Source organism: Oncorhynchus kisutch, linkage group LG17 (genome assembly GCF_002021735.2).
Source record: "Oncorhynchus kisutch isolate 150728-3 linkage group LG17, Okis_V2, whole genome shotgun sequence".
Taxonomy (NCBI): Eukaryota; Metazoa; Chordata; class Actinopteri; order Salmoniformes; family Salmonidae; genus Oncorhynchus; species Oncorhynchus kisutch.
Genome location: NC_034190.2, coordinates 36,124,422 through 36,149,498, shown reverse-complemented (window position 1 = coordinate 36,149,498; position 25,077 = coordinate 36,124,422). Strand labels below are relative to the sequence as shown.

Below are 25,077 nucleotides of genomic sequence, written 5' to 3'. Positions count from 1 at the left end.
CAGGTGATAACAAAAAAAAGTATAATCCATTGTGTGACGCTGCTGGGGAAAAAACTGGTGCAACTAAATCACTGGCTGGTGCCACCAACTGAAAAAAATGTAATCTGGGGCCCAGTCAAGGGGTGTGATTTTTTTAAATCTGCTGCTGAGTAATGCGTTCTTCTGCCAATGCTATGCAAAAAAATCTGTTGGTAGGACAAGGCCATGTATGTTTGTGCACATGGAAGTCAGTGATTTAGGTGACTAAAATGGCCCATGGTTATAAAAAAGTGGTGCCAAAATAAACACTGGCACCTTCTAAACCCTTGGAGTACTGATAGCATATGCTACCCTTTACACCACTTAAGGTATTGCAAAAGGGCTGCGAATTAAAGCCTTATTTCATCTGAAATTTCAACAAAGAATAACTACTCAAAGGGTTAACCAGCCACCGACTCAATACAACACGCCATTTTGATCATGTAATTCAATGGTCAATTCAGTCCAAGGAGAGAGAACTGAAACTAATGGACCGAAATGACACACACCAGACGCGGATCACCCTCCCAGTTACCTGTTTCATTTGGCCCTCGGACACACCGCCGCGGTAGTAGATGATGCGGGTGGGCTTGAAGCGCGTGGACTTGTAGAACTGGATCAGCAGCTCGCGCACCATGTTGGTCAGGTCCTGGATGACCTCCTGGCTGTACAGCTGCTCCTGGGACAGGTCCTGGCGCGACGTCTGCACGCGCACCGTGGCACAGTAGCGGCTGGGGTGGCCGTCCATGCTGCCCACCACCGCCGCGATGGAGGGCTTCTTGCCGTCGCCGGCTGGAGGGTGAGTGACGTCTGCCCCCAGGAAGATGACGGGTTGCTGGAACACAGAGGGTCTGGGGAGAAGAGGTTGCCATTTTTTTAAATTAAAAAGGCAGATTTGGCAAATAAAATAAACAGAGTTTGTCACGTGTTGCTTTGCTCTCAGAGAAGAGGTTTAGGTCTGACACAATACAGAACACATTTGATTGACATGTCATGAGGTAATTGTATGTTGTGTGGGTGTATAATGCCTTCGCTGATGACTAAGCAGTGGGTGCATTATTCACAGATTTACTGCATTTTGTTGCCTGCAGGCAATTTCGTCAAAGCAACGAAGGCTTGGAAGACCATCGTGAGAACATCCGTGAGGGTCAACAGTGAGGGTCAACCTGAGTTAATAAGTGAGTGAGTGTGTGTCGTCACCTCTGATGGGGCACCAGGACGTTGTTGATGCCTCCCAGCTTGGCGTTGATCTTGAGGCAGAGGTTGGAGAGGGTCTGGGGGGATGTCTTCACCACGTTCTTCACCTGAACACACTGAGTGGCCATGCCCAGGAGAGTGTCTCCTACCCGCTTCACCTCCGCTGTGGCACCAGGACCACAGAATAATAATGTAGCGCTAATAATCTCAAATGCAAAGTGAAAACAGTAGCTAGCAGATTGGTTTCTCTTAACATACTAAGCAGGAGGAGTGAACTGGTGTTCCCTCAATTTCCACTAGTGACTTGAGGGTGTTCTTTCCCCTACCGCCATTTTCAATTCTTCCAATTATATTTATCAAATATTTTAGGCAAAGTCATGCAAAACCATAAGACATAGGAAATGCATCAAAAGACAAAACAGACTAAATTGATTTCCCAAACAAAAGAGGTATGAAAGTTATTCTTACCGTAGACAGGGGTTTTGCCGGGCAGGATGACCACGATAAGCTGCAGTCCCACATAAGACAGCTTGAGGTGTTTGAACATGGGTTCCACGCTGTCCGCTCCCTGGGCGTATTTACAGAAACACGGCTGGCCCTGGATGGGCATACCGGCATCCTTCGAGATCTTTCTCAGCTGGTCTGTGAAGCTCCTAGAAAACCCATGAACAAACCTTTAGGGACTGTAGTCTAGAGAAAGAAAAGTGCATTCAAACTGTTGAACAATAAGTTAAAGTTTTGTGGTCCGAATCCTAACTTAATACATTTGCCCAACTAGTTTGCGTACATCATTGAGAGATGTGTATAATTTTTTAGATAAGCCCACAGATCTCAAGTTTGGATTTGGCCCTAAAATGAGTAGTGGTCACCACACAGACTAAGGAGGGCTATGGGGATTTTTGGGTGGAGTGGTGCGTCTACCAAGGTTGACGGGCAGATGACTCACTTGAGCAGGTCCTCTCTGCACTGTTTCTGTGGGGCGAAGCAGGCCACGGCCCACACCTTGATCTCGATCCCGGCGTAGAACTGCTTCCCCCGCATGTCCCACACGCCCTGGTTGGGCGTGGCAACTGTCTTGTTCTGCGGAGAGAGTCCCTACGCTCTTAGTGAACCCCCCGGTTTAACCAGCCGACACAGCAGATACAACTCCCCAGCTCGCACCACACACACACACACACACACGTTTGGGGTAGAAGATGACTCTTACCACTGATACAGCGACAGATCATTTTACATGTGTGTCTAAATTGGGGTGATTAGGATTGGGAGGGTAGGAGAATCTGACCCTAGATCTGTGTTCAGAAGGAAAATTACACACTATCCCATAGCAAGTAGCTTACAGGTAAAACCTCCACGGGCTAGACAGCACCAGAAGCTTATTCAACAGGGCAGAACATTCATGTATAGAATAGACATGACTTTCATATTTACGATTGTACAATACAAGATATGCTCAGAATTGTCCAATCTACAGGTGAGCAAATACTTGACAATGCAGGCTTCCACCCTTCTAGTTAAACATATTTTGCTGATTCACACTTAAATGAATAACACGTGGCACCTATCACAACTTAAGGAATAAGGCACAGGGGGGGGGGGGGGGGGGGGGGGAGGTATAGCCAATATACCACGGCTAAGGGCTGTTCTTATGCACGGTACATCGCGGAGAGCCTGGATACAGCCCTTAGCCGTGGTAGATTGGCCATATACACCACAAACCCCAGAGGTGCCTTATTGCTATCATAAACTGGTTACCAAAGTAATTACAACTGTAAAAATACGTTGTCATACCCATGGTATACCACGGCTGTCAGCCAATCAGCACTCAGGGCCTGAACCACCCAGTTTATAATAAAAGAACATAGGGTACAGGTCAAAAGTTGACACCTACTCATTCAAGGGTTTCATAATTTTTACTATTTTCTACTTTGTAGAATTATAGTGAAGACATCAAAACTATGAAATAACACATGGAATCATGTAGTAACCAAAAGTGTTAAATTAAAATATATTTTAAATTTGTAGCCACTCATTTCCTTGACAGCTATGCACACTCTTGGCATTCTCTCAACTAGCTTCATAAGGAATGCTTTTCCAACAGTCTTGAAGGAGTAGCCACATGCTGAGCACTTTGTTGGCTGCTTTTCCTTCACTCTGCGGTCCAATTCATCCTAAACCATCTCAATTGGGTTGATGTCGGGTGAAAGTGAAGGCCAGGTCATCTGATGTAGCACTCGATCGCTCTCCTTCTTGGTCAAATAGCCCTCACACAGCCTGAAGGTGTGTTGGTTCATTGTCCCGTTGACAGTCCCAGTGGGAACCACATGCAGAGTTCATCTGCTCATCTACTCTGTGTCTCACAAAAACATGGCGTTTGGAACCAAAAATCTAAAATTAGGACGCAGACGAAAAGGACAGATTTCCACCGGTCTAATGTCCATTGCTCGTGTTTCTTGGCCCAAGCAAGTAGTGGTTTCTTTGCAGCAATTTGACCATGAAGACCTGATTCACACAGTCTCCTCTGAACAGTTGATGTTGAGATATGTCTGTTACTTGAACTCGGTGAAGCATTTATTTGGGCTGGTAACAAATGAACTTACCCTCTTCAGCAGACTGCACTTGAAGAAGAGTTCTTGAAATGTTCCGTATTGACGGACCTTCATGTCTTAAAATGATGGACTGTTGTTCCCCTTTGCTTATTTGAACTGTTCTTGCCATATAATGGACTTGGTCTTTTACCAAATAGTGCTATCTTCTGTATACCCCCCTACCTTGTCACAACAAACCTGATTGGCTCAAACGCATTAAGGAAAGAAATTCCACAAATTAACAGGGCACACATGTTAATTGAAATGCATTCCAGATGACTACCTCATAAAGCTGGTTGAGAGAATGCCACAGGTGTGAAAAGCTGTCAAAGGCAAAAGGTGGCTACTTTGAAGAAACAAATATAAAATAGATTGATTTGTTTAAAACATGATTCCATGTGTGTTAGAGTTGATGTATTCACTATTATTTTACATTACAATGTAGTACAGATAAAAGAAAAACCTTGGTAGGTTTCCAAACTTTTGACTGGTACTGTATATCAGGATCTGTATCCACAAAGCGTATGAGTGCCACTGCTAATCTAGGACCAGTTTTTCATTTCAGTTCATAATGAATAATAAGATTGTATGAACAGATCCTAGATCAGCACTCCTAATCCGAGATGCTTTGTGGATACAGGCCCAGATATTATCAGATCATTCTAGCTATGAATAGAAGTACCTTCAGTGTTCAGAGCCCAAAGCGTCTACTTACATTTTGCACTGTGTCAAGTTAGCTAACCTCTCTTGTAACAATTGGGCAACCATATTGTGTTCTCCAGCAAGCTATACATGTACTAAATGTGCAATTCAAGAAAGAAAAATCCCTGAATACTGGGGTGCTGAACCAGCATGGAATCACATATACATTAGATTGTGATTACACTGAATACTAACACAGTCGTGCACATCACATCAAATGAACAGCAAGTGATGCTAGAGAAAGGTTATCAGTGAATAATTAAGCGATGATTAGCAAAGCTCTCCACTGTAATTACAGCAACATTTTATAAACACCAGCATGATAACACAGTGATGGAGTGACAAACACAAGGAGAGTCGCTTTTCCCATCACAAACCTATTACGGCTACAACAATATAACCATGACAGTTGAAAAGGTCTGAAAGACGTGCCAGTCAAACAAATTAATAACTAACTGCGACGACAAAAGCAATCAGTCCACATTTCAGAGGATGATAAAACTCCACTACCCAGCAGGCCAAACCACTCAAGAAGAGACTGTAAAATGGGCCCAATAAAAGGCGTATAACCCAGCAACACTGTGCCAAAACTGTTAGTACATCTCTATTATAGCTATTTCTGTGACCAAATGTTTTTCTAACGTGCAATTCCAAGCCAAGTTCAGATCAAGTATCCATATGCAACATGGTTTTTACAGTCCACATTGGACCTATAACGATGTCTGTGGAAGACGTCTACACAAACCGAACACAATTAGATTATATAAAGACTGTACGGAACTTATGTAGAGACCGTGTATATAGTCTACATAAACTCAGCAAAAAAGAAACGTCCTCTCACTGTCAACTGCATTTATTTTCAGCAAACTTCTCGTGGAAATATTTGTATGAACATAAGATTCAACAACTGAGACATAAACTGAACAAGTTCCACAGAAATGTGACTAACAGATATGGAATAACAGAAATTGAATAATGTGTCCTTGAACAAAGGGGGGTTCAAAATCAAAAGTAACAGTCAGTATCTGGTGTCTGTCAGTATCTGGTATCTCCCCCTCATGGACTGCACCAGACTTGCCAGTTCTTGCTGTGAGAATTCTGAACATGGTTTGATTTAGTTTGTGGTTTTAATTATTAAAATTACTTTAATTATCATTGAAAATTCAATTGGTTGAAATCTATTTCTCAGTTATCACTTGGCTCGTGTAAATTCTGTAGTTAAACATCCTAAGGTCAACATCCCCATAGTGTTCACATCTCTCATTTTATTTTGTATTTTATTTTACCTTTATTTAACTAGGCAAGTCAGTTAAGAACAAATTCTTATTTTCAATGACGGCCTAGGAACAGTGGGTTAACTGCCTGTTCAAGAGCAGAACGACATATTTGTACCTTGTCAGCTCGGGGGTTTGAACTTGCAACCTTCCGGTTACTAGTCCAACGCTCTAACCACTAGGCTACCCTGCTGCCTCATGTAAATATTGTAGATACATAAATATATTAAATAAACCATTTGGGAAATCTCCAGACTTTGCTCTTTTCTTCATTAGCATGATTTTAAAATTGTATTGTATTTTTCTAATCTGTTAAGACATTGAATACATGTATATTTAGTATGTTTAGTTTAGTTCTCTGTGTGAAGCAAGTTCATTTAAAGTTAGGCCTATGTGATTGATCTACATAAACCATGTTAACACACAGTAACCAAAAACCTGATCTAATTTACATATTCAGACAGCATTTTCAGCAAAAATATGCAGCAAACAGTAGAATGTTCGCCACAAATTTACCAGAATTTCACACGTTTCCGCAACAGTTTGCCAAGAAACTAATTTGCATGTGAAAATAGGAGCTTGGAGCACATTTGAGGCAAATTTGCCAAATGTTTGCCACAACTGTTTGCTAGAAGCCTGTTTTTTTGGTAAGAGTTATTTAATTGAAATGTGTTGTGTGGCATGAAGTCTCATCCCTTGGTTAATCCACTCACCCTTTTCATTCACACACACGAACACCAACAGCCACTCTCTCCCGTGATTGGCCCAGCCCAGTGCCCTAGTACTCACCCTGCCACAGTCCCGCCCAGTGTCGGTACTAATCCGTCCCCCATACTGCAGCATGGGTGCTGGGAGGACTCGGCCCGTCACCTCGGTCATGTCGTTGTGCACCACGATTCCGAACTCCTTCAGGTAAGGGTCGGGACCACCCACCATGCTGTTGCTTTTGACCTGGGTGGGACAAAAGAGAGAGAGAGAGGTTGGTGTGAAAAGGAGGAAAAGGGGTTAGAGGCAAGCAGAGACCACATGGATTTCCTGCTAGTGTCTAGAACATTTGCGACCCGTTCCAGGAAGCTAGGCGTATGTCGCACGTCACAGGAAACTCATTTGAACAACAAACAAAAAAGCTCAAATTTTTTGGGGCAAGAATTCCTTCTGGACAATGTGAACTTTCATGTGCCTTAATAACAAACTTGTACCATCTGTAAATACGAACAAAACATGTTTAAAAAAAAAGACAAGTCTAGTTTGTTTAGCCCTGGAAAAAGACAAGAACCTTCCCACTAGCCATGATTGGCTGATAGAACGGATGGGCCGAGAGATTCGTTCGGATTGGTCTACCATTAGCATGCATCCGTCTATAACAGGAGCTGCTCATTATGTGTAGATAAATCCTTTCTACCGCGGCATTTAAGAAATCATGAACTGCAAAAAAAAAAAAAAAAAAGTGTTGCTACTGCTCTTAACATTGCTGCCCTGATTTTAACAGGTGCTAATCAATAGAGCGCACACAATGTGTTTTGTGCGTGGAAGTGCTTAGTAACGAGTCTCAAAACAACACGTCCTGACCAAACATCCACAGCATGACAGTAAACCCAGGGAGTTCTTTCAGAACAGTGCACAACGCTTCGACAGTGGGGGGAAAAATGATAAGCAGAATTAAGGGAGTAGTATCGCTCAGTAGTAGTAGTAGTAGATGTGAGTTTCTCTTTCAAAACAATCCCCTTGAACACAGCTAAAAGCTAGCTAACGTTAGTACAGTAGCTAACTAACTTGTTTTGGCGAAGTAAAACCCTAAGTAACTGTACAGCTGAAGATGGAAAAACTCTGGCCTACTTCCTGTTGAAAACAAGTCTAGGTTGGAACTAATCATTTTTATTCTGGAATCAACTGATTGAAGCAAGATGCTTTTTGGAGGCAAAAAGCATCTACAGTAGTTGGGTTGCTCATCTACAGCAGGAAGCAGTTCCCTGCCTGACTGAGAAAGCAGTAGATGTTCTGGTCCTCAACTCTGGTGTACTTAAAAAAATTAAAAAAATAAAACAAGTACAGAAACGCTCAATGCAGAGGATTACCTCAGGGTTGCACTGTCCAGAATTTAGCCCAGAATAAACATACTTGTTGAAAACTTCAACCAGCCACACACACCTCTCATTAGAATGGTGTGTTTTCTCTGTGTGATGTGATCAATCAGTTTATTCCAGTTCAAAATAAAACATTTATTGTATTTTAACAGCAACAGTTCCAACCTAGACTTTTTTTAACAATACTTTCTACAGTAATTTGTTACCTGTACTGTTACTTAGGGTTGCACTATCAAAAACTGAGCCGCAACCGTTTCAACCTAGACAGATAAAACATGAATTGCTATTTATTTCATTGTTATTTGTTTGTCTGTTGCATTTGTTTTAGGCATAAGGGCAATTACATGTAGGGATATTTATGTGTAGTTGCATGTTGTTTTCATATGCTTGGGTCCCAGGAAAAACACAGAATTTCGAATTTGGGTCCCAGGCTGAACAAGTTTAAGAACCCCTGGTCTAAACAAAAGACGCCACTACACAGGTAACGATTTCACTGTACCTTTTACACCTTCTGTATCCTGTGCATGTGACAAATCTATTTCGACTTTATTTGATATAGTGTGTTTACCAGAGACGGTAATGTTAACATGACCTGCACCAAAGACCGATTAGGATGTAGGCCAAGGACTAGATCGTGTATTTCTACTACTAATTTCACCCCTTTAAGTCTTTATCTTTGGTTGTTTACTACACTAACTTACTCTGTTTAGCACATGGCCTAACACGTGAATCCTGGAAGAGATGGGCGGGGCTAAGGCTTAAGAGGGTGTGAACGATGCTGAATGGGTGTAGACAAAGAAGAGCTCTCCAGTAGGTTTACCAAAACATTCACAGGACATTTTGGGGTTACAAGTTTATCAACTGCAGTTGATTACCATTTTCTAGCTCAAGAGTCTCTACTTTTATCCAATGTAAAAAATTATTCAAAAAGTTGCTACAAAAGGACCGAATCAAGATGGTGGGTCACATTTTTAGTTGTGAATCAATCATCATCAATCAAATCGACTGTCACAAATACCAGTAATGGCTCAATCAATTCATAAAGCCCTTTTTACACAAACATTTACTTTACACTAACCCAGCCTCGATGATTTGGGGGGAAATGTAATATTCAGAGTAGAGAAACCAGAGACTCCAGGCAAGAGATATGTGTACCAAGGTTGGCGTTTCAAGACTGGGGACCATTTCTGGACAACCACACAACTTTAGAAAACAGTAACACTGACATGGAAAAACACTCAAAAGACCCAACAGGGTATTTTCCTTGCAAAAAAACCTCACGGCTGCCTCAGACTATGGCTCTCAACTTCCTGTGTTGCAGTTCACACTTGCGCCACTGAGGGAGTAGTAATGACTCACCAGTCGGCTGATCTCTTCCTGCCTGTCGGGTGCAGAACGTGCTGTAGCTTTGATCATGGTGGAGGTCTGGTTGTCTGTCAGCTTCTTGATGCAGCGCTGCCCGGCCACAATGTTACAAACCTGTATGCGGACAGAGAATAGTTAGTTACTGAATAACGGCGTATTCAAGTAATGGAGAAACATGAAAGGATTGTTTCTTATGGGACAGGTACTCTCGTTTCCCTCCATTTGGTGCCTAATGAACTGCAGTAAACTGGAAACTAAAGTCTGACCATGCCTACGTCCCAAACCCTTCCTTTTCTTTTTTCAACAATGCATAGGTGCACAGAGTGCATCAGTGATGCCTTCAGGCAATTTCGTCAAAGCCACAAATGCTTGGAAGACCACCGTGAAAGAAACTTCCAGCGATATCTTGAGTGCCCTCTATACATACAGTAGGAGTTAATTTGTAGAGTGTGTGTGTGTGTGTCTTTTAGAGCCACTCTCTTACCTCCAGGGGTAGGTAGGTGTGCTTCTGTTCCTGCCCCACTTGTAGGCAGGGCAGGTGGGGGTATTTCAGCTGTAGGCTGTACTTCTGCTTGAAGTACTGAGCCACGGTACACTCCATGGCCTGGCCATTCTCCAGCTGTAAGGGGAACCTGAGCAACAGGCAGACAAGGACATAAATACATACCAACAGATCGTATTAATAAACCAAAACAGAAAAATAAAAAGGAAAGAGCAATGCATCTGTCATGGGTTTTCTGTGTCAAGAGATAGACGGTTTATATTTTAGCATGGGCTGATATAATTTTTTTTTTAAATGATAATAATAATGAAATCAGAAGAGAAGTCACGTAGGACAGCTAGGGCCGCAGGGACATGTGAAAGCCGCTAACTGGAATGTGTAGCGACGAGTGCAGAACTTACGTTTGGTGGCTGGCGGGGCGGCGAGTGACATTGCACACGCGATACTTCCTCTTCATCTGACCACAGTGGGTGACCTCAACTTTCAGACCTGGGAGCGAAAAACATACGCATAGAAACACCCAGAAGAGCACATCAAAATACGGCCACAGACGAAGACGGGGGAGATATAACGAGTGGAGTTTGAAAAGAGACATTTAAGCATCATTGACATTGAAAATGTAGACAGTTGGCGAGTCACTCCATCGGACTGTCAAAATGGCCTAACTCGAACTTACTATTGCTGTGCATAACTCAAACCCATTCACAGCAATGCATGGTACAACAAAAGTTACAGTAAGTTAGAGTCAAGCACGCATATCTTACGTTAGGATTCAGCCTACAGTGCAAATTATGGGTGTACATCACAGATGGGTGTCAAATCCATCTCAATTCATATCCATTGAAAGTTATAAAAATAGTTATAAAAAGGGTCATTTATTTTCAGTAAAGATTCTTCACAATTCTTAAGCTTCCTGAATTGAAATGGACTTGACACACGACCCTGAGGTACACTACAATTGTCTGGGTGGGTGGATGCTGTCTAATAAAGGTGTGGTTCACCTCCGAAATGTCACCCTTCGCTATGTAGTGCACTACTTTTGACCAGGACCCATAAGTAGTGCATTATATAGTGAATAGACTGCTTGGTTGCTTAGCAACAAAACCGATGCGTGCACAACTATGGGGCAAAACAGACGGGGTTGGCTTTGACTGTTGACAACATGCAAACTAGATTTAGTCTCCCAATATTTATTGAAAACAAACTTACATTTGCACAATGAGCACTTGTCTCAAATACATCGTTACAGTTGTTGAATAGCCAGCGAATTTTTGCTATATTTGCATAGACGTGACATCAGTCAAAACAAGACATTGTATCAAGAGAAATATAAAACTAGCTGAAACAAGACACCTACGATACCCCACATGGCAGCTTCTTGTCATTGTTGCTAGCCATCTGGCCATCCAGAATCACAACAACAGAGCCTTCTGCCCCATTGAAGCGTGCGCATAGTTTTCGTGACGTTGTCAGCTAACACGTCTATAGGGTGCCATTTCAGATGCAGACTTGGTGTGTAGAAACACGGTAAAAACATTGGTCTGACCTGCAGGTCCCCACCCACCTCGGATCTCCTTGGTGAACTTGACGCGTTGGGAGTCGGTGAGTGGCTTGGTCTGCTCGTTGATGTTCTGGATGTCGAGCACCTCGCACATGAACTCAATCACGGGCTGGGCACGGTAGAAAGCAGTGGCGGAGACTGTGGGGGGGGGGGGTGAAACCATCAATCTATGTTATAGCACACAGCCCGGGATTTTTTTTGAGTCAATGTATTGACTACTGCTCTTACCATCGATGTTGAGCATCATGTTCCACATGGCAGGACGGACCGACTGATGGAAGCCGAACCACACCTCCCTCCCTCCGCCCAGGGGGTGGTAGTAGCCCTCCGGAGGGGAGAAGAAGGAGCGCCCCACTGGGGTGTACCTGGAAACAGCCACATGGACAGTCCGTTAGGAACTAAATAAATAAATGCCGGACAAGCTTATTCTGTGAGAGATCTTTATGACACAAAGTAAGTTCCCTCTGGGGGAAAAAAAAAATACATCTCCAAAATAAGGTCTCACTTTTGTTCTTATGGAATAACTCAATAGGCAGAGTTACTCGTTTGGTCATTTTGTATGGTAACAGGCCATAGAGTTATTCACTGTCTATATAGGCAAAGCCATTTGATATAGGATACCAAGCAGTAACAATGCCATGAACAACAACTGATAGTATGATAAAAGAGATGTTATGGGGCCATGTTATAAAAGCCATGGGGGTCATGACATTTTGTCAACCGGTCATGCAAAAGACTGTCGATCTCACCATAATTGACCCGTTAATTAACAGACATGTTTAACATCTCCAAGCCTACAAGCCGCTGAGGCGCCGCCTTTGGAACATCTACATTTTTTTTTTTTTAAGTTGAATAAATCAATTACAACACACAATCACAATCCTTTATTTACACTGAACAAAAATATAAATGCAGCATGCAACAATTTAAGATTGATTTTCGTTATATGAACTGTAACGCAGTACAGTCAGTTGAAATACATTAATTAGGCCCTAATCTATGGATTTCACATGACTGGGCATACAGATATGAATCTGTAGGCGTGGATCAGAAAAGCATTCCATATCTGATGAGACCTCCATTTGCCTCATGCAATGTGACATCTCCTTCGCATAGTTGATCAGGCTGTTGATTGTGGCCCTGTGGCATGGTTGTTCCACTCCTCTTCAATGGTTGTGTGAAGTTGCTAGATATCAGCGGGAACATGCGGTTGAGCACGCCGATCCAGAGCATCCCGCACATGCTCAATGGGTGACATGTCTGGTGAGTATGCAGGCCATGGAAGAACGGGGACATTTTCAGCTTCCAGGAATTCTGTAAATATCCTTGCGACATGGGGCCGTGCATTATCATGCTGGAACATGAAGTGATGGCGGCGGATGAATGGCACGACCATGGGCCTCAGGATCTGGTCACGGTATCTCTGTGCATTCAAATTGCCATTGATGAAATTCAAATTCTGTTTGTTGTCCGTGGCTTATGCCTGCCCATACCATAACCCCACCGCCACCATGGGGCACTGATCACAATGTTGACATGAGCAAACTGCTCACCCACACGATGTCATCTGCCCGGTACAGTTGAAACCGGTATTCATCTGTGAAAAGCACACTTCCCCCGCGTGCCAGTGGACATTGAAGGGGAGCATTTGCCCACTAAAGACGGTTACAAGGCTGAACTACAGTCAAGACCCTGGTGAGGACTACAAGCTTGCAGATGAGTTTCCCTGAGACGGTTTCTGACCATTTGTGCAGAAATTCATCAGTTGTGCAAACCCACAGTTTCATCAGCTGTCCGGGTGGCTGGTCTCAGACGACACAGCTGGTGAAGAAGCCGGATGTAGAGGTCCTGGACTGGCGTGGTTACAAGTGGTCTGCTGTTATGAGGCCGGTTGATGAAATGCCAAATTCTCTAAAACAACATTGGAGACTGCTTATGGGAGAGAAATGAACACTAAAGTGTCTTGCAACAGTACTGGTGGACATTCCTACAGTCAGTATGCCAATTGCAGAATCCCTCAAAACATCTGTGACATTGTGTAGTGTGGCATAACTGCACATTTTAAAGGGGCCTTTTATTTTCCCCCAGCACAAGGTGAACCTGTGTAATGATCCTGCTGCTTAATCAGCTTCTTGATATGCCACACCTGTCAGTTGGACAGAGTATCTTGGCAAAGGAGAAATGCTCACAAACAGGGATGTAAACAAATGTGCACAACATCTTAGAGAAATAACCTTTGTATGTGACTAGAACATTTCTGGGATCTTATTTCAGCTTATGAAACATTGGACAAACACATCGCATGTTGCGTTTATATTTTTGTTCTGTATATTTTAGGCAGGTCAAAAGAAACATGATTTGAAGAAAAATGTATTTCAGATGAACAGAAGGAGTTGCTATCTGGCTATGCACCATGCCTTCTTTGGCTGTAGGCTTGTTAATTTAGCAGACAAGATATGCTTAAGTCCCGTGCCATTATCTTGTGATTTTATAAGAATATAACTGAACTGAATAATATAGGAAGGAACGCTTTTAACCATTCCGGAGCGAGTGTGCATATCAAGTGGCTATGTTGAGCATAAAAGTGATCATTTGAAACAGGTCCTATACACTAGATTTAGAGTTATTTGCCAACTTTAATTATGAATGATAGAATGACTTAGAAATCAGAAGATATGGGCAGCATGATGCAATGATAGGCTATTGATGACTTGAGAAAGTACCAAAAAAGCTTGCCCAACGCATCAACGGGGGCAAACTACCTGCCCTCCAGGACACCTACGGCACCAGATGTCACAGGAAGGCCAAAAAGAGCATCAAGGACAACCACCCAAGCCACTGCCTGTTCACCCCACTATCATCCAGAAAGTGAGGCCAGTAGAGGTGCATCAAAGCTGGGACCGAGAGACTAAAAAACAGCTTCTATCGCAAGGCCATCACACTTTTAAATAGCCATCACTATCACATAAGAGGCTACTGCCCTATACACAGACTAGAAATCACTGGCCACTTTAATAAATGGAACACTAGGCACTTTAATGTTTACATATTTTGCTTTACTCGTCTCATATGAATCATTTGTATTCTATGCCGCTCCGACACTGCTCGTCCAAATATTTATACATTCTTAATTCCATTCCTTTACGTTTGTGTGGGATGTGAAAGTGTTCGATATGGCTTGTTAGATATTACTGCACTGATGGAGCTAGAAACACCCGCAATAACATCTGCTAAACACGTGTACGTGACCAATAAAATATGTGATTTCATGTCATCCGTATGCACTCGAACGGAGGCCACCGTTTGTTTTTAACTCATGTGAGGGTAGGCTACTCCGGTTATATCACTCTCTCTCTATTCCACCCAAACTCTGTGTGCCATGGACTCTCCAATCCTGTTCCTGCAGCTACCCAGTGCATACATTGGGAAACCAAGTGAAATCTGTTGTGGAAAATGAATAGTAACCCGTTTACAGAAGGAAACCGGTTTCATTAAACAGTTGACAGCCCCTCTCGATGCGCGCTCGAGAAAGCAATGAAGGAGAGAGGGGAGGAGATTGAAATGCACAGTGGTGAGATATTCTGTTGCCAAAGGGAATGTGTCAGTCAATGAATTATGCTAATATAAAAATGCCCCATTAGTAAGCTATTCAAAATAAAATACAAAGTCACTAATTTTAACCTAACTCTGAATATATTTTGGCGTACAGGCTAGACCAATTATGTACCCAAGACATTTTTGTAAGTTTTCCTGCCCTGCGTAATATGCGGGACACTGTATGTTGTTTAAAAGGCACAATCATTTTAATTGGTGTGTGTGTTTACATACACACAAAAAACATAAAAGTCCTGTTTTCAAGACCTGGTCTTTCAAAGATATTTGGATTTTTACAAATTAACTTCACAGATCTTCATTGTAAAGGGTTTAAAACAGTGGTTTCCCATGCTTGTTCAATGAACCATAATCAATTAATGAACATGCACCTGTGGAATAGTCGTTAAGACACTAACAGCTTACAGACGGTAAGCTTGCTGCAAGGAGGCATGAGGACTGCAAATGTGGCCAGGGCAATAAATTGCAATGTCCGTACTGTGAGACGCCTAAGACAGCACTACAGGGAGACAGGACGGACAGCTGATCGTCCTCGCAGTGGCAGACCACGTGTAACAACACCTGCACAGGATCAGTACATCTGAACATCACACATGCGGGACAGGTACAGGATGGCAACAACTGCCTGTTGTAAGTAGAGATCGACTGATTAATCGGAATGGAAGATTAATTAGGGCCAATTTCAAGTTGTTTTCATAACAATGGGTATTGTGGCCAAATACATTGCACTCCAGGAGGAGACTTGGCTGAGTACCTGTTATGCGAGTGCAGTAATGAGCCAAGGTAAGGTGCTAGCTAGCATTAAACTTATCTTATAAAAAACAATCAATCATAATATAAATCACTAGTTAACTACACACGGTTGATGATATTACCAGTTTATCTAGCTTGTCCTGCGTTGCATATAATCGATGCCTGTTAATTTATCATTGAATCATAGCCTACTTCTCCAAACGGGTGATTTAACAAGCGCATTCGGGGGAAAAAAACACCGTCGTTGCACCAATGTGTACCGAACCATGAAAATCAATGCCTTTCTTAAAATCAATAAACAAGTATATATTTTTAAACCATATTTAGTTAATATTGCCTGCTAACATGAATTTCTTTTAACTAGGGAAATTGTGTCACTTCTCTTGCGTTCTGTGCAAGCAGAGTCAGGGTATATGCAACAGTTTGGGCCGTCTGGCTCGTTGCGAACTGTGTGAAGACCATTCCTTCCTAACAAAGAGCGTAATTAATTTGCCAGAATTGTACATAATTATGACATAACATTGAAGGTTGTGCAAAGTAACAGCAATATTTAAACCTAGGGATGCCACCAGTTAAATAAAATATGGAACGGTTCCATATTTCACTGAAAGAATAAAACGGTTGGTTTTCGAAATGATAGTTTCCGGATTTGACCATATTAATGACCGAAGGCTCGTAAATCTGTGTGTTATTATGTTATAATTAAGTCTATGATTTGATAGAGCAGTCTGACTGAGCGGTGGTAGGCAGCAGCAGGCTCGTAAGCATTCATTCAAACAGCACTTTACTGCGTTTGCCAGCAGCTCTTCGCTGTGCTTCAAGCATTGCGCTGTTTATGATTTCAAGCCTATCAACTCCCGAGATTAGGCTGGCAATACTAAAATACCCATTAGAACATCCAAGAGTGAAAGGTATATGAAATACAAATGGTATAGAGAGAAATAGTCCTATAATAACTACAACCTAAAACTTCTTGGCTGGGAATATTGAAGGCTCATGTTAAAAGGAACCACCAGCTTTCATGTGTTCTGAGCAAGGAACTTAAACGTTAGCTTTTATACATGGCACATATTGCACTTTTACTTTCTTCTCCAACACTTTGTATTTGCATTATTTAAACCAAATTGAACATGTTTCATTATTTATTTGAGACTAAATTGATTTTATTGCTGTATTATATTAAGTTAAAATAAGTGTTCATTCAGTATTGTTGTAATTATCATTTTTACAAGAAACAATTCAAAAGAAAATTCAAAAAAAAAAAAGGCTGATTAATCAGTAGCTGCTTTTTTTGGTCCTCCAATAATCGGTATCGGCGTTGAAAAATCATAATCGGTCGACCTCTAGTTGTAAGGCAGGTCCTCACCAGACATCACTGGCAACAACATCGCCTATGGGCACAAACCCACAGTCGCTGGACCAGACAGGACTGTCAAAATGTGCTCTTCATTGACGAGACAGTGTTTTGTCTCACATGGGGCGATGGTCAGATTCACGTTTATCGTCAAAGGAATGACCGTTACACCGAGGCCTGTACTCTGGAACGGGATCGATGTGGAGGGTCTGTAATGGTCTGGGGTGGTGTGTCACAGCATCGTCGGACTGAGCTTGTTGTCATTGTAGGCAATCTCAACACTGTGTGTTACAGGGAAGACATCCTCCTCCCTCATGTGGTACCTTTCCTGCAGGCTCATTCTGACATGACCCTCCAGCATGACAATGCCACCAACCGTACTGCTCGTTCGGTGCCATGGCCAGAGAAGAGCTCGGATCTCAATCCCATTGAGCACGTCTGGGACCTGTTGGATCGGAGGGTGAGGGCTAGGGCCATTCCCCCCCCGAAATGTCTGGGAACTTGCACGTGCCTTGGTGGAAGAGTGGGGTAACATCTCACAGCAAGAACAGGCAAATCTGGTGCAGTCCATGAGGAGGAGATGCTGCAGTACTTAATGCAGCTGGTGTCCACACCAGATACTGACTGTTAATTTTGATTTTGACCACCCTTTGTTCAGGGACACATTCCATTTCAATTAGTCACGTCTGTGGAACTAGTTCAGTTTATGTCTCAGTTGTTGAATCTTGTTATGTTCATACAAATATTTACACATGTTAAGTTTGCTGAAAATAAACACAGTTGACAGTGAGAGGACGTTTATTTTAATGCTGAGTATATATATATATATATATATATATATATATATATATATATATATATATATATATATATATATATATATATATATATATATGGGCAGTGTTTTCTAAGGTGGTGATTAATTTAAAACACCCGTACGTACACATATTAGAGCTTGTGTATAAACACAATACTGTTTGATGTGGTTGATGTTATTTTCAATTTCATTTGCATTGATGTCAGTGGTCAGAGGGACAAGGAGTACCAGGCCATTAGCGACCTGATGATCGTTAGCGAATTGGGTACTACCAACGCATGTCCAGAGTGCATAAGAGGAGAATAGCGTGACTCAACAATCACGTTGAATTTTACTGCAGCCATGACTGCCAGTAACACGGCCACCGCAACAGCCCTACTAATGACTAACCTTAAATTAAAGACAAAACACATTATTGTATTCATATTTCTTTTCTCACATTATAGCCAATTTTGACTCTGTAGCTTGGCAAATGTATAGCGTAAGCCATGTTTACCTCATGGAAGGCAGGTGTCGGGTGATGACATCCAGGGCCTGAACAGAGTCCTCGGGGACCTCGTTGTGGCCTGACAGGGCCTCCAGGAGCATCTGCAGGCTCACCACTGACACCCACTGCAGAGACACCTTGAACGTCTGGTCCTTACCCTCCCCTGGCAGAGTTACTTCCAGATCCACCTAGACAGGGAGAGGGCAGGGTGTTAGGAAATGGTTGAAAAGCAAGGAAAGCCACAAATAAACACATATATAATACGCTTCAAACCACACTGAGTGTACAAAACATGATGAACACTTGCTCTTTCCATAACAGACTGACCAGGTGCATCCAGGTGAAAGCTATGATCCCTTATTGATGTCACTTCAAAATCAGTGTAGCTGAAGAGACAGGTTAAAGGATTTTTAAGCCTTGCGGGAAATTACCTATGAATTGTATATTTACAGTGCATTCAGAAAGTATTCAGACCCCTTGACTTTCCCCACATTGTTACGTTAACGCCTTATTCCAAAATGGGATTACATTTTCTTATTTCCTAATCTACACAAAACCTCATAATGACAAAGCAAACAAATGTTTGCAGATCCTCTAAAGCTGTCAGGTTGGATGGAGATTATCGCTGCATAGCTATTTTCAGGTCTCCAGAGATATTTGAGCAGGTTCAACTTCGGGCTCTGGCTGGGCCACTCCACGACATTGATACTTGTGCCGAAGCCACTCCAGTCTTGTCTTAACATGTGCTTAGCCTCCGCTGTCCTGTTGGAAGGTGAACCTCCGCCCCAATCTGAGGTCCTGAGCAGGTTCTCATTACTTTGCTCCGTTCATCTTTCCCTTGATCCTGACTAGTCTCCCAGTCGCTGAAAAACATCCCCACAGCATGATACCACCACCAGGTGTCCCCCAGACGTGACACTTGGCATTCAGGCCAAAAAGCTCAATCTAGGTTTATTCAGACCAGAAGATCTTGTTTCTCATGGTCTGAGAGTCTTTAGGCGCCTTTTGGCAAACTCCAAGTGGGCTGTCATGTGCCTTTTGCTGAGGAGTGGCTTCAGTCTGGCCACTCTACCATAAATACCTGATTGGTGGAGTGATGCAGAGATGGTTGTACTTCCGGGAAGGTTTTACCATCTACACAGAGGAACTCTTCAGCGCTGTCAGAGTGACCATCGAGTTCTTGGTCACCTCCCTGACCAAGGCCCTTCTCCCGATTGCTCAGTTTGGCTGGGTGGCCAGCTCTAGGAAGAATCTTGGTGGTTCTAAACATCTTCCATTTAAGAATGATGGAGGCCACTGTGTTCTTGGGGACATTCAATGCTGCAGACATGTTTTGGTACCCTTCCCCAGATCTGTACCTCGACACAACCCTGTCTCAGAGGTCTAAAGACAAATCCTTTGACATCATGGCTTGTTTTTGCTCTGATATGCACTGTCAAAACCTTACAGTGCATTCGGAAATTATTCAGACCCCTTGTCTTCTTTTGCATTTTGTTACGTTACGGCCTTATTATAGAATAGATACAATAATTGTTTTTCTTCAATCTACACACAATGTCCCAAAATGACAATGTCAAAACAGCTTCTTTTTTTTATTCAACAAAAACATTTTTACATCATTCAGACCATTTGCTATGAGACTCAAAATTGAGCTGTTTCCATTGATCATTCTTTAAGTATTTCTACAACTGTGCTTAAAAGTGAAGGGGTCTGAATACTTTACGAACACATTGTACGTGTGCCATTCAGAGGGTGAATGGGCATGACAAAAGATTTTAGTGCCTTTGAATGGGGTATGGTTGTAGGTGCCAGGCAATCCGGTTTGAGTGTGTCAAGAACTGCAACGCTGCTGGGTTTTTCCAAGCTCAATAGTTTCCTGTGTGTATCAAGAATGGTCACACCACCCAAACAAATACAGCCAACTTGATAACTGTGGGAAGCATTGGAGTTAATATGGGCCAGCATCTCTGTGGAAAGGGCATGGACCTTAGAGTCCATGCCCTGACGAATTGAGGCTGTTCGGAGGGCAAAACTTTATATTAGGAAGGCGTTCCTCATGTTTTGTACACATTAAACAAACTTGTCAAGGACTGGAAAACACAAATGATGACAATCGAGTTTGGGGCAAATCAATCCTGTGGTTCTGGATGGGGCAGGAAAAACACCTATCGAAACAAAGGCTATTCAAAACTCTTTCAGGAACTGATAGGGGTGCTTGGGAGGAGAAACAGCCCCATTTACATGGTCACAAAAACCAGAGGTGCCAGAGTCGTTAAGAGTCGTTAAGACCTTAAAAGACGATTGCTTACCCTGTCTCTCCCGATGGGTAGTGGATGGGCCGTGTACATGTTTCTCTTCCCGTCGTAGCCCGGTTGTCGATCACCAAAGATCTGCATCTTGAAGTGGCGAACCATTGTGTCCACCACCTCCCTGTGAGAGAGAGGGGGAGAAATCATGAGATGGCCAGATAATGCATTCACACAGACAGTACTGCTTACAAAAAGAGCTGTCTCGACTGTCCTTCCCTATACATTCAAATAGGGTTTGGCCCGGGGTAGGTCGTCATCGTAAATAGGAAATTGTTCTTAACAGACTTGCCTAGTTAAAAGGTTAAATAAAAATAAACTTCCCACCGGCTGTTCTGTTAAAGACCCATTTTTATTTTCACATGTACAACTCACTTGAGTTTGACTTGTTTCACTGACAAATACACACTTCCATTCCCTCAAATCCCCCACCAAAAATAAACCCTCAAAGTATCAACTTAAGCTCCCCTCTCTCTGAAAATCCATTTCCACCTTCTAGTTCTCCTCAAAAAGAGACATTTCTCTCCTTCCCAGTTGTATTTACCTGTTAACCCTCCTTGGCCGTTTCTCAGGCTTGATGTCGATATCGTAGTGATAGACATCAATCTTGGGAATCTGCACCTGGAAGTGGTTGGCCAGCAGGCGGATGGGCTTCCCCACGGTGCCCATGCCAGGTCTCCGTGGGGGCTGGAAGAGGGAGGGCGGGGCCGGCGGGCCTATAGGGGGGTCCAAACACAGAAACACACACATTTGTTGGTTGATACATTCATTTCGTATTCACTATGTACCAAATGGAAGAAAATAGACAAACAGTGAGGAGCTACCTGAACTTATTCAATAAGAAATGTTTGTTTTGTCTGTGGAGCAAAAATTGCTGCTACGGTGTGCTCTAACAAATAAGACCCTGTTAAAATGGCACTAAGAGGAAAGGACAAGTAAGTAGTAGTTAAGAGGCCTTTAGGGCAATGAGGCTAAGCAGCACAGTGACCACCGGTGGGTGCAATTATTGGTAGCTAAGCTATATGGATAGGATGCTCAGAAACTCATCAAAGCTGACCAACAAAAATTGTTGTACGCGTTTGCCATTTCTTTTTTGCATTATTAGAGTTGTTGGTCTATTTGCAGAATAAATTTCTGAAATCAGTCCAATCACATTCCTTGCCACGGTTTCCCACACGAACTCTCATGAACAGGTCACGGCTACCCGCCCAAACACACCTATTGATCCATCTCCCTGGCCTCCGACCCAGATAGGTCAACAGAGGAGAAAACAAATGTCCCTACCCAGCCCCCACCCCACTCAAGCCAGAACATAAACTGACGCACAGGGCTCGCCTCAGACAAAGAGCAGCACGTCAGACAGACGGCAGCAAGGCCAAATGAGGGTCTGCAGAGACAGCGGGGATTTACCACTAGACACAACACAAACACTGCCTCGCCACACGTCTTATAGAGGATGTGGCTCATACATTCAGTGTATATCCCACAACTTATTGTGTAGTCCTATTGTACCAAGCCCCAATACTGACTCACAGGCATGTAGTTAGCAATTTATACAGCCAATGAAAATGAGACAATTACTTGGGTGGATGTTGGGAAGTGAGATGCACCACTATTGTATACTTGTTTTACATTTCAATTGTCCTTGGTGTTAAAGACTATTACAAAATAGGACTATCCAATTTAACATACCTACTCTGTAGACACTTAAAAAAACGTTTGTCTTAGGCCTAGACATTCAAGATTCAGAACTTATAGAGAGGGAAAGGAGAGAGTTGAGTTTATCATGATTTAAGGCTGGGTGCAAGGGAGGGAGGGCAACGCTTACTGCTTTTGTCGTCTGCTTCCTAAAAACATCCTGATCCCCTCCTTAAAACACTCCACTCACACCCGTCTTCTCACACCACGTCCCTGTAATAGTAACTGCGACGGGACCAACCACAACAGCCACAGGGATACACAGTGTGTGTGGGGTGTATAAAGGTGTGCATGTGCTGTAGGTAAGGTTCAGAGAGAGGGATCCCAGCAGGTGTAACAGTCAGGTTGGGTCAACCCGACCTCACCCACTTTCACCAAAAACAGCACCGGATCTATATATAACCCCCTCAGCTGCTGCCTCAGGGCGGTTGAGAGGGGCTGTCAGTGTGTCACTGTGTGATATGCCTGGACCCCTTCCTTGTCCTCAAACCTAGACCAGGTCCCTTCCTGAATGGGGGGGGGGGGGGGTCTCACACTGGTACCTCAACTATGGATTCAGGTCTGCAGCAACAACCTGCAGGGCTTGGCTGGCTGTCACATGCACTTCAGGCAAATTGCCCCTGATCAAGCCCACTGCCCACGCAAATTAGTGCATTGTACATGGTCACGATGTGAGAATGCGGCTACACCGTGATTCTTTGGTGATCAAATCCAATCAGGGACAATCTAAAAAATAAAAAAGCCAATTGGTTACCGTGGTTGCACTGCACCAAAGGAGAATGCCATCAGAGAAACCGGACCACTGCCAAAACTGCTGTCTGGTTATTTAATAAAGGTGAGTAAATTACTGATCATACCCGGCTTAAAATAAGGAGCACTGGTTGTTGACCTACTAACGGTCTAAATTGACATAAAAAAAAGTCTGAAGAGTGACAGTGTGGCCAACAGTCTTAGGCCTAGCGGTTGGGAGTTCCAGGTAAAGGCAATAGGTTAGGGTTCGCGGTGGTAACAGATACAAAACCATCTTCAGTCATGGTCAACATACAGGCCCAATGACCATAAAGTCTCCATGCTTTTACTCTGGTGCAAGTGAGAGACTGGGGACGGGCTTAAACCTGCAGACATGATGCACTGGGCTGATGAGTCAGTTAAACAATCATTGAAGCCTTCCAGTATACCATAAAATGCTAATTACTACATTATATATGCCTACGCATAAATGCACAAGCTTGTGTATGGATGTAACCATTGTGGCCATCAATTCCACCTAAAGTGACACTTAACATTTGCGTGGCAAACAGGAAATTGAGAAGAATGTATATGCTTGTGGTAGTAAACGACCGCATGGGTTTCATTGCTGGGGTAAAATTGTTTCTGTAAAGTTCAGGCGACAAAAAGGCTGATAACTTGTTAATCGCTTTTAATAAGGATAGGAATTCACACCAACTGCATGAAAGTTATTTGTATATCAGGTGTGAAAGAACCATATATATTGGTAAACTGTCAATTGGCAGTGCAGCATCTCGTACGTGATAGATAGCCTTTAAGTCAACTAGTAGCCATTGCGTCACAGTAAAAATGGTTTTGTTAAAGAGTACGTATTGAGTACACGATCTATTCAAAAGCCAGGCTCCACTCCATGCATGCACGGGAGCATGATCATTTACCCCCAGGCGACCAAACCACTGACAGAAATACAAGAAAGCATATCAACACGTTTTTAAAATAATGTACTGCTAACTAACAGTCGATGACATTTAAATATTTCAGCGTGAACAAAGACAGTGCTGCAGCATTGTAACGTTAGTTAGCGTCTCTCGTCACGTTCAATAGGTAGAAAGGAAGACAGTGTGTCGATTGCACAATTAGCTAACTACCAGGCTTCATAATAACATTTTCTAAAGCTATGTGGGCTTGAGGGGATACGTATTTCAACTGGAATCGTTTTAAACGTATCATAAAGCTGAAAAAAGAGCGTGTTTGATGATGAATCGATAGGCTAGATAAGACACACGACAGGGAAGGCATTGGTTAACCCCCCCCCCACACACACACACACACACACACAATACCGTCTAGCCCTAGTATCGAGCTGCGCGCTTCAGTTAGAAAACCAGCAGCCAAGATTGACGAAAACAATATCTCGTTTTGTCTTGCATAACATGTGTTCATCAAGCTGTAGTAGCCACGGTAAGAACATGATCTCCGTTGTATTCATCTTACACGCGTTGGGCCTGATATGCTCGTTTGTTTTTTTTTCTCTGTCGTCGAGGCCTACCAACAACCACGGTCCCCAGTTGAGCAATGAATAGGGGCACACTCTCCCGACACCGGATTCTCATATCATATTCTTACCGGGTCCGAGCGCTTCCATGGCCGAGGGCTCTCTCTCCGTCTCTGTCCCGGCCTGGCGGCTCCGTACCGACACTGAAATTGGGGGCGGTATCGCGAAGCTGAGGGGGGCTAATTTAAGAAAGGGAATATAATGCGTAAATGTCCAGCAGTGTTGTGGATGCGTTGTCTTCTGAGTGATTTAAAACAGATCCTGTAGTTTTGGAAATGCGCATGCGCTGGGAGGTGCTATAAATTCATTATGCGCTTGCGCAACAGTATCAAAAGAGCGCCACCCCATGTACAGTTACGGTTAGTACACTACTCCACCCAATTAGACAACATACATTTTTACTGTAAATGTGACTCATAATACAACAGGTTACTAAGTCATAGTACAGTACTTAAAAGTAGCTGTATCTGACTTG

General features: G+C 43.0%; 1 protein-coding gene across 6 annotated transcripts in view; it reads right to left on the bottom strand.

The window, feature by feature from the left end:
* LOC109907597 (protein argonaute-4) overlaps positions 1 to 24,861 on the bottom strand; it is a 31,656-nt gene extending 6,795 nt beyond the window's left edge. Inside the window, exons 1-14 of one of the 6 annotated variants that reach the window (XM_020505654.2) lie at positions 24,674 to 24,861; positions 21,165 to 21,348; positions 20,624 to 20,744; positions 18,324 to 18,502; positions 11,520 to 11,656; positions 11,277 to 11,429; positions 10,132 to 10,219; positions 9,713 to 9,860; positions 9,223 to 9,342; positions 6,569 to 6,730; positions 2,162 to 2,310; positions 1,684 to 1,868; positions 1,219 to 1,378; positions 554 to 869 (exon numbers count right to left, since the gene is read on the bottom strand). In XM_020505654.2, coding sequence (XP_020361243.1) covers positions 554 to 869; positions 1,219 to 1,378; positions 1,684 to 1,868; positions 2,162 to 2,310; positions 6,569 to 6,730; positions 9,223 to 9,342; positions 9,713 to 9,860; positions 10,132 to 10,219; positions 11,277 to 11,429; positions 11,520 to 11,656; positions 18,324 to 18,502; positions 20,624 to 20,744; positions 21,165 to 21,348; positions 24,674 to 24,692 — 2,121 coding nt within the window. In that variant the 5' untranslated portion in view covers positions 24,693 to 24,861. The remainder of the gene's footprint in view (positions 1 to 553; positions 870 to 1,218; positions 1,379 to 1,683; positions 1,869 to 2,161; positions 2,311 to 6,568; positions 6,731 to 9,222; positions 9,343 to 9,712; positions 9,861 to 10,131; positions 10,220 to 11,276; positions 11,430 to 11,519; positions 11,657 to 18,323; positions 18,503 to 20,623; positions 20,745 to 21,164; positions 21,349 to 24,673) is intronic. The other 5 variants (XM_020505657.2, XM_020505658.2, XM_020505660.2 and 2 more) reach the window with 5 other exon arrangements.
* Positions 24,862 to 25,077: the final 216 nt, after the last annotated feature.